This window comes from Amphimedon queenslandica, unplaced genomic scaffold, assembly GCF_000090795.2.
Source record: "Amphimedon queenslandica unplaced genomic scaffold, v1.1 AMPQUscaffold_13446, whole genome shotgun sequence".
Classification (NCBI taxonomy): domain Eukaryota; kingdom Metazoa; phylum Porifera; class Demospongiae; order Haplosclerida; family Niphatidae; genus Amphimedon; species Amphimedon queenslandica.
This window is the reverse complement of record NW_003546318.1, coordinates 40,799-49,967: the sequence shown is the minus strand read 5'-3', so window position 1 is coordinate 49,967 and position 9,169 is coordinate 40,799. Positions and strand designations below refer to the sequence as shown.

General features: G+C 33.4%; 2 protein-coding genes across 2 annotated transcripts in view; one reads left to right on the top strand and one right to left on the bottom strand.

The window, feature by feature from the left end:
- The window catches only part of LOC100640238 (tyrosine-protein kinase SYK-like), a 6,983-nt gene extending 2,506 nt beyond the window's left edge, over window positions 1–4,477 (top strand). The window contains exons 3-8 of the mRNA XM_003385848.2: window positions 600–782; window positions 935–1,016; window positions 1,102–1,150; window positions 2,622–2,762; window positions 3,246–3,386; window positions 4,163–4,477. Of these exons, the coding sequence (XP_003385896.1) occupies window positions 600–782; window positions 935–1,016; window positions 1,102–1,150; window positions 2,622–2,762; window positions 3,246–3,386; window positions 4,163–4,435 (869 nt within the window). The 3' untranslated portion in view covers window positions 4,436–4,477. The remainder of the gene's footprint in view (window positions 1–599; window positions 783–934; window positions 1,017–1,101; window positions 1,151–2,621; window positions 2,763–3,245; window positions 3,387–4,162) is intronic.
- A 530-nt stretch (window positions 4,478–5,007) lies between these two features.
- Window positions 5,008–9,159, bottom strand: LOC100640111 (ATPase asna1-like). Its single transcript, XM_003385847.2, has 9 exons — window positions 9,018–9,159; window positions 8,549–8,696; window positions 8,417–8,477; window positions 8,019–8,112; window positions 7,486–7,636; window positions 6,911–7,012; window positions 6,384–6,531; window positions 5,578–5,639; window positions 5,008–5,178 (listed from the first exon to the last, which is right to left on the bottom strand). Exons 1-9 carry the CDS (start codon window positions 9,143–9,145, stop codon window positions 5,068–5,070), a joined length of 1,005 nt encoding a protein of 334 aa, XP_003385895.1. The 5' UTR covers window positions 9,146–9,159; the 3' UTR covers window positions 5,008–5,067.
- Between the last annotated feature and the right edge of the window lie 10 nt (window positions 9,160–9,169).

Below are 9,169 nucleotides of genomic sequence, written 5' to 3'. Positions count from 1 at the left end.
CAGTGTAGCCTCTTTATTAAGGACACCATTGGGCCCACACTACCTGTCCTTAATACATGTACAGTGTAGCCTCTTTATTAAGGACACCATTGGGCCCACACTACCTGTCCTTAATACATGTACAGTGTAGCCTCTTTATTAAGGACACCATTGGGCCCACACTACCTGTCCTTAATACATGTACAGTGTAGCCTCTTTATTAAGGACACCATTGGGCCCACACTACTAATCCTTTTTACATGTACAGTGTAGCCTCTTTATTAAGGACACCATTGGGCCCACACTACCTGTCCTTTATATAGGGGTGTCCTCATTTCAGAGGAACTATTGTAGTTGTGCCAATTAGTACATTACAAATGTCCTCATTATAAAGTTGTCCTATTCCTTATAAAGGTTACACTGGAGTAAGTATTACATGTACATGTACATGTAAGTGTAGTATATGGTACACACTACATGTATTTGTTTTGACTTTTTATCTCTCATTTTCCTCATTTCACTTCCCTCTCTCCTTCCCCGTATTATCAGTCTCCACTTCCTTTTTCTTAATCACCATTAATCATTCTATCTTAATGTCTACTCTCTCCTTCCTTTTCCAGGTGCTGGTACATTTGGTACAGTCAGGCAGGGCGTGTACCGCCCTCTTAGTGGGGAACCTCCTGTCAAGTGTGCTCTCAAGTTTTTGAAACCCACGGAAGAGCTTCCGAATCAGAAAGCCGAGATACTGAGAGAGGCTGATGCAATGGCCATGCTTGATCATCCTAATATAGTTAGACTTTATGGTAATCTTTCTCTCTGTCTCCCTCCCTCTCTCTCTCTCTCTCTCTCTCTCTCTCTCCCTCTCTCTCTCTCCCTCTCCCTCTCTCTCCCTCTCACCCTCTCTCTTTCTCCTCTAATAATTATCATTAAATTTAATCTCCTTTTTCTTACACAGGTATATGCGTAGGTGATCCAATTAGACTAGTGATGGAACTTGCTGCCTGTGGCCCTTTGAACAAGTTTCTACGGAAGCATGTGTTAGTCTTACTATCATATTTTGACTTGTTTAATATTTTTCCTTTCTCCTTCCTCTTTTCTTTTGATCTCTCCTTCTCTCTCCAGCGGTTTTCCTGTTTTAAAGATTGTTAATATGATTATACAAGTTGCCAAGGTACATTATTATTATTATTATTATTACTAATTTATTTTTGATTTCCTTAATAATAATAAAAGTATAGCTATAATAATGATAATCCTTATTGTGTTGTAAATAAAGTTTATGCTAAAGTATTAACTAAATTATGAGCCTTTTACATTAAATGAATTATTCAGTATAAACTTAGTCTTTTATTAGTCTTACATGCATAGTCCTGCCTATGATGGTCGGGGGTGATCGGGACAACTACCTCAACAAATAAACGAACCAGTTCATCACTTAGACCAACCATCCAATTAATACTAATAACCATAGATAAAGCATGATACTGTAGTCTACTAGTATGGTGTAAAAGGAGCAATATTTGTCTCTGACTATATCTCTAATATTTTTTAGGCAGAAACCTTGTACATATAGAGTGATGTTCCTTAAACTAGCATGATAGGCAAGCAGAAATGTGTTATGAACATGCTCTAGCTGCAGTGGTCAGTATTAAGTAGGTGCATCCATTTAATTCCTGACCACAACAGACCATGTGCATAACACATTTCTGCTTGTCTATCATGCAAGTTTAAGGAAAATCACTGTACCATATTTTACTTGAATGCTTTAATTACTTGTAATTGTTATGATTGTTATGATGAGTATTGTATTGGAGGGTATTTTTCAATGACAAAGGCACATTGTATGGATCATGTGGGAATAATTGTTACTGTATTGACAAATCAGCAATCTCCCCAAAATTATTGTTCTCTAATCTGCTATCATTTGTACTGGTACATATATACTGTGCATAATATTGTATTATTGCATTAAGGTATTATACTGTATGTACATGTACGTGTAAATGTATTTATAATTTTATCTTTATTATTGTTTTGCTATTGATATTGTAACTTTAATAATAGGCTATCTTTATCATTGTTATTATTGCTATTGTGATATTAGTAATAATTGTTATTGTTATTTCTACTATTGTTATAATAATTATCATTAAATTTACAATGATGAATTACAATTATTATTATTGTTATTATTATTATTATTATTATACAACACAACACACAAACATACACAATAAAATACACTAAGAACAAAACAAGAAATAAGAGAAACCAAATGTTGTTGTTGTTGTTATTATTAGTATCAGTATTGTTAAAAGTATAATAATTAGAAATACAACAGGTTAAAAATGCATACACTTAGATGTAGAAAGATTTTATACAGGGGGGGGTAGGATTAAAATATTTCAAGGAAAGGGGGGTCACTAATATTTTCTAATGTGCATGCACAATGTGTGCTCACAACACTTATCCATACTTCTGGGGTGATGAAATTTTTCATGTTAATAAGTCAACCAAGGGGGGCAAGTGTCCCCCCAGGGGGGCGGGTGCCCCCTCCATGCACCCCCCCTAAATGAAGCCCTGATTATTAATTATAATTATGATTATTATTATGATTATTATTTTATTTTCTTCACTCTTAGGGCATGGAATATTTAGAAAAGACTAGGTTTGTTCACAGGGATCTTGCTGCCCGCAACGTGTTAGTGGTTGATGATGATAATGTTAAGATTAGCGACTTTGGGATGTCCCGAGCTATTGGAGGAGGCTCAGAATATTACAGAGTAAGAGACCACAGCCATAATGTTATGTGTATTAGATAATGTAATAGAAATGGAGAAATCTCTATTGGCTGTTTTCAATGAAATACCATAAGCTTATAGCCCTAGCTCCTTGGCCAAATTTTTAAGCAACTTTAAAAATTTGGGAAAAATTCAGTTTTAATCAGAATCAGCTGAAACTTGAGGAGTAACATAAGAACATGTATATGTGTCAGAAAAAATTTTTGAAATGGAGAATTCTCTCCTTTTCAATTTTGGCGAAATTTGGCCCCAGACTCTGTACTATAGTACAGGGACTTTGACCCGATTTTTGAGCAACTTTAAAAATTCATAAAGAATCCAAATTTGATCGGAATTAGCTCAAACTTGATACGCAACATAAGAACATGTACATGTATGTATCAGAAAAAAATTATAAAAATGGAAAATTCTCTCCAAGCCATTTTTGATAAAAATACCATTTATTCATTACTTATACCTTTATAGGCAGAGACTGCTGGGCGGTGGCCATTGAAGTGGTATGCTCCCGAGTGTATTTATTATGCAAAGTTTGATAGCAAGTCTGATGTGTGGAGTTACGGAGTCACTGCTTGGGAAGCTTTTTCATACGGAGCCAAACCTTATCAGGTACAACAAAAAAATTAATAAATATAATGATAAATTTAAAAAAACCATAAATAAACCTTTTATGTACATTTACATTTAATTTGTGCATACATGTACATGTACATTGTGTACATGAAAGGATTCTTCTACAGTGAATGGCACTTTATTTTTAGAGAGCATTTTTCTTTTGCAGAATAGCTCTTGATATGCTTTAGATTGCAATTAAAAGATAGAATATTTTTACAGAGCTAGCAATTAATGCCCATCAATGCCCATCAGTCTCACTTCACCTCCAGAGGTGGATTGATGTGAAGTGATGCGCTTCGATCAATGTAAACCAATGGCAACAAGAACACAAAATGATACATAATCCAGCTGCTAGTGTGAACACTATCAATGCGCATTATTTCAGCTGTATCAACAAAGCCCATCAAAGCGCTTTGAAAACTGTGCCAGCGTCTTCAATTGCTAATTCGCAAAAATGACAACAGTTTTGCTCCTTAAAGCCCAACATCCGCTAGGCAACTTTGTTGAAATCAACAGAAATTTTGTTGCCAAAAGTAGAACACTGTTCTACTTTTGGCAACAAAGTTGACATACATGTACATCAAAGTAACCACAAAGTTGCCATAGTGGATGTTGGGCTTAAAAGTTAAGCACTATTACAATTACATTACACTATTACACTATCACTATTACAAGCACTATGCCAATTACACATGCATGTTCATGTATAAACTCGCATCTATTATTTTTCATGTACATGTGCGTATAAGATCTCACATTCATTATTGTAGGGGATGCGTGGTACTGACATTATGCAGATGCTTGAAGGGAACGAAAGGTTGGATCGTCCAGACAAGTGTCCCCAAGCAATTTACGAAATAATGCTTCGCTGCTGGTCCTGGAGGCCGGAGGACCGCCCCTCGTTTGGCGAGCTCGTATCAACAATTTCGGAAATAGCTCAATTCCATATGACCCAGTCCCCTCTTAGTAGACCCCCGATGCGCCCCCCGAGACCGGGTCATAATCCCGGGCTGCCCCCCGGGACCCCGCCCAGAAGAATGTAACGATTTTTTAAAATTTGATTGTTTGTGTTGTTCTGGACTTTCCTTTTGTATTATTTTTCTACGCAGCGGGAGCATATTCAAGCACCTTAGTTCTCTTGTCTCTCCAAATATCTTCCTAGATATCCTTTTCTGTCTTTAGTAGTTCCTATCTTCTCTTGGTTTCATTTTAAAAGTTACAGAGCAACTTTTCTCCTCTCTCTCTTTTTAAATTTATTTTCTCTTCGTTTTATTCGTCTTTTCGATATTTTTTATTTTTCAAATTTTCTCTTCTTTCCCCTCCTTTTCCAAAACAGCTCTGACCTTATTATTATTATTTTAATTATTATGAATAATAATAATTTTTTTGTGCTTATTATTATTATTTTAATTATTATGAATAATAATAATTTTTGTTGTGCTTATTATTATTATTTTAATTATTATGAATAATAATAATTTTTTTTGTGCTTATTATTATTATTTTTGTTAGAACCATGCATTATTATTATTATTATTATTAAAATTTTATAATAATAATTACAAAAATTTTTATACAGACTCTCTTCACTCATGACATTATTATTATTATTATTATTATTATTATTATTATTATTTTTGTGAATAATAATCATTTCTCTGTCGTGTTTGTAGAATTATTTTTTGACTAGTAATTTGCTGAAAACCTCCAGTTTTTCTTTACCTCGTACTTCTCCTTCAAGCAGTGGACATTCAACGATGTGAAAATCCTCATACAATTCATGAATCTATAGAAATTGAAATTTAAATAAGATTAATGATTTAGGCTCTAATAATACACTACACACTACTGGGGGAATTTCTAAATAATTTTTGTCTAAAGTCTTATTGAGTATTGACAGTTGACACATCTATATAGGCATGCATAAACTACAGATTTAATTTATGAAGATACATTGTAGTACTAACTCAATGAATGTAATTTTGAATCTTATTCAATGCTTTTAGTACTGCACTAGCACAATGCTAATAAGGACACAGTTATTAATAGAATACAGTTATTTATAGAACTCTAACATAAGGACTGATACTTCCATAATCAGGAGGGGTGGTTATTACTTATTGGGTCCCAAGGTGTCCGGAAGAGACAGGTTTGACTGTACATGTACATGTAGTTAAAGGCTCACTTGTTCAAGGTAGGTGCTCTGTACTTTATGTCTTGCAGCACACATCCTACACACAATATCACCTACAGTTATAGGAACATCAATATACATCAGAAAATGTAATAAAAATTTGGGGTGATTTTTTTAGCCCTTTTTTGGAAAAAAACCATGGGCTATAACCTTGGGTATTTTTCAAAAATTGGCCCGTTTTTAAAAATGCTCATAACTCAAAAAATATTTGTCAGAATGAGCTCAAACTTTCTACATAGCAATAAGGACATCATTATGCATCAAAAAATGTAATAAAAATTTGGGGTGATTTTTTTGCCATTTTTTAGAAAAAACCATGGGCTATAGCCTTGGGTATTTTTCAAAAATTGGCCCATTTAAAAAAATACTCATATCTCGAAAAATATTTGTCGGAATCAACTCAAACTTTCTACATAGCATAAGGACATCGATATACATCAGAAAATGTAATAAAAATTTAGGGTGATTTCGGAGCCATTTTTTGGGAAAAACCATGGGCTATAGCCTTGGGTATTTTTCAAAAATTGGCCCATTTAAAAAAAATACTCATATCTCGAAAAATATTTGTCGGAATCAACTCAAACTTTCTACATAGCATAAGGACATCAATATAGATCAAAAAAGTAATAAAAATTGGGGGTGATTTTTTAGCGATTTTTTGGAAAAAACCATGGCCTATAGCCTTGGGTATTTTTCAAAAATTGACCCATTTTTAAATGCTAATAACTCAGAAATTTTTGTCAAAATGAGCTCAAACTTTCCACATAACACAAGAACACGTGTATAAGTGTCGTTACCTCTCTCGTTTCTGTCTGGAATGAGTACTTGGTTCACTACAACATTGTGTACGTCAATGTCCATTTTAGTTAGCTCCTGTATGAGTCTCTCCGTCTCATAGACCGAGAGAAACTCCGGAATGCACACGCACACAAATGTTGCCTTCTCCTACAAAATAACAATTCTTTGCTGATACCAAATATATACCAAAAATCTCAAACATCATTTAATATCATTACGATATCAATTCAAAAATATAAATATCAATTCAAATATCATTACTACTGTCAAAAGTATATTATGTACTCTTGCTACTGTATAGCGGGAAATTTTGAGGATTTAAATTTGGCGCCAAAATAAAATCCGCCATTTTGAGCCACGCTCAATGGTACATGGTTGCCAAATTAAAATTTAGCAAATCGCCAAAATTTAGCTCCCTCCAAATACGGTATTATTAAAATATTATTATTATTCTTAATAATTATTTCTATCATCAAAAATAGGAATGAAAGCATGTATTGTATTGCTAGTATTAGGCTATACTTACTGCATCTCGGAATTCTTTGTTAATCTGTTGTATTACTGGTAGCTGCTCTGATAATCGGCTCTGAACGCTCTCAGAGTCACCCATTCCCATAGCAGGGATCAACTATAACAACAAAATAATAATAATAATAATAATAATAGTACTTAATAATGTATAAATATCATACTAAATTTTAACATTTATATCTTTATCAAAAAAATATATTAATAATAATAATAATTAATAATGAATGCCGTACAAGATGATTTGTTGGCGAGAGTAACATTTGGCAAATTTGCCTGTGGAAAGTTAATTGGCAGATTAACTTTCCAAAACATGCAAAAAACATAAGAAAACATGCAACTTTACTACTAGAAAACAAGTACCGTACAAAATGATTTATTGGCGGGAGTAATATTTGGCAAATTTGCCTGTGGAAAGTTAATCGGCAGATAAAATATTGGTGATTTTGTGCCACGTGCCATTAAACATGCTCAGATTAAAACAAAATGGCGGATTTTATATTGGCAACTTCATAGAACCGCCAATCGCCAATATTAATTCCTCGCCAATAAATCATCTTGTACGGTGCTGACCTGATTTATGATTGGTCCAAAACTCGATTTAATCTCTCCTATTTTGGCGACACCTTTCTCAAACATCTGTGGCATTGAGAGAAATCTGAGTGTATGGCCAGTGGGTGCAGTGTCGAAAACAACGACAGAAAATCGTAGCTCCTTCACAAGACTATAAATAATAATAATAATAATAATAATAATAATAATAATAACAAGCATAACAGTGTAAAAATATTCCTATAATTGATTTCACCACCTTGCAAGTACAACTTGGTCATTATTAAGACTTATAGAGGTTCTCTCTACCTTCTAATGCTTCTAGAGAAGTCTTTAGACAGTATCTCGATGTTCTCTTGCTGTTAGAAAGCTCATAACTTTGTCCCGTGTGTAAACCATAATAATGCATTACATGTGTAAGTATCATTTTAAAATTAACACTACAATCACACATGTTCTATAATTAATAGTAAGCACATACATCTACCATGTACTTATGCTATAATTATTAATGTAGTATGCAGTTGCATATTTATCATTGCAGTTACCATTACCTCATGACTTGTATAAAACTCTTAGCCTCATCAATTCCTGGCAAAGAGCCAGCCAGATCCTCCAGTAGCTCTTTTGCTAAACCAGTTATACCACCTACATGTATTAAATGATAACCATTACACAAAATACCATATAGCAGTATTTTTTCGAGAATTTTGAGAATTTTGCAAATTTTTCAAGATTTTGTGAAATTAAATTACTTGAAAATCAATTTCAATGCAGTACAAGATGGCAGAATAGTGGAAATTAATTTGCAAAAATTAATTTCACAAACTTCTAGACACGGGTCATTCGCAAAAATTATTATCCTCGAAAAACCCTCTATACGGTATAGCCATGCAACAAAATAAATACAATAATAATAATAATTATTATTATTATACTGATAATATCGAACCTTCAGCTTGACTTATTCCATCTTCAATCTCATTCTTATCCATCACTTCAGGATCAATTTCCTAAACAACAACAACAAACAAACAAACAAACAACAAAGTAAACAACAAAGATAAACAAACAAAATGACAACCATTGCAAAGAGGTTCCGGTAGCCTTGAACTTGAGTTGGGAATTTCGAGAATTTTTGATCAAAAGCGTCCGAGAGATTATGAGCAGGATCAGTCGATATTAGGAGGACACTCTCTCTTATTCTTGAGAGCAGGACTGCCAAACTACAACTAAAAGAACATTGTAAAAAAAGGTTTAACATTTGGCCATAAAAATCAAGAAAAGCTTGGCCAAATATTACAAGCTAAATACTTTTAAAAATATTAACAATCAATTATTAAATATTACAATTATTATCAAGTTTATTACATAAACTCAAAAATTTGATTGGTCCAAACTTTCTGAGGAGTCTAATAAATTTGATAAATTAAAAAATATTTTTTAGCCATTTCTATGCATTATATCTATACCCAAAAACCATTAAATTCCCAGTAACTAATTTTATAAACTTTAAAATTTTGTAATAATCATTAGCTTCATATAATACTAACCTACACGTCGTTTTCCCAACGCCTCCTTTGCCACCCACAAATATCCATTTCAATGAAGACTGCTCCAGTACATTAGAGAGAGTAGGCTCCAGCTCTTCTCCGACAAAAGACTCTGAACATGTAGCCATTTTGAATGAGGGGAGGGGCTAAAC

Excerpts from the sequence above, each read along its gene's own strand:
- LOC100640111 (XM_003385847.2), bottom strand. The coding sequence starts at position 9,145 with ATGGCTACATGTTCAGAGTCTTTTGTCGGAGAAGAGCTGGAGCCTACT. Across the intron at positions 7,013-7,485 it reads TTGGACCAATCATAAATCAG|TTGATCCCTGCTATGGGAAT; the intron begins GTCAGCACCGTA and ends TTGTTGTTATAG. Across the intron at positions 5,179-5,577 it reads AGAGCACCTACCTTGAACAA|ATTCATGAATTGTATGAGGA; the intron begins GTGAGCCTTTAA and ends CAATTTCTATAG.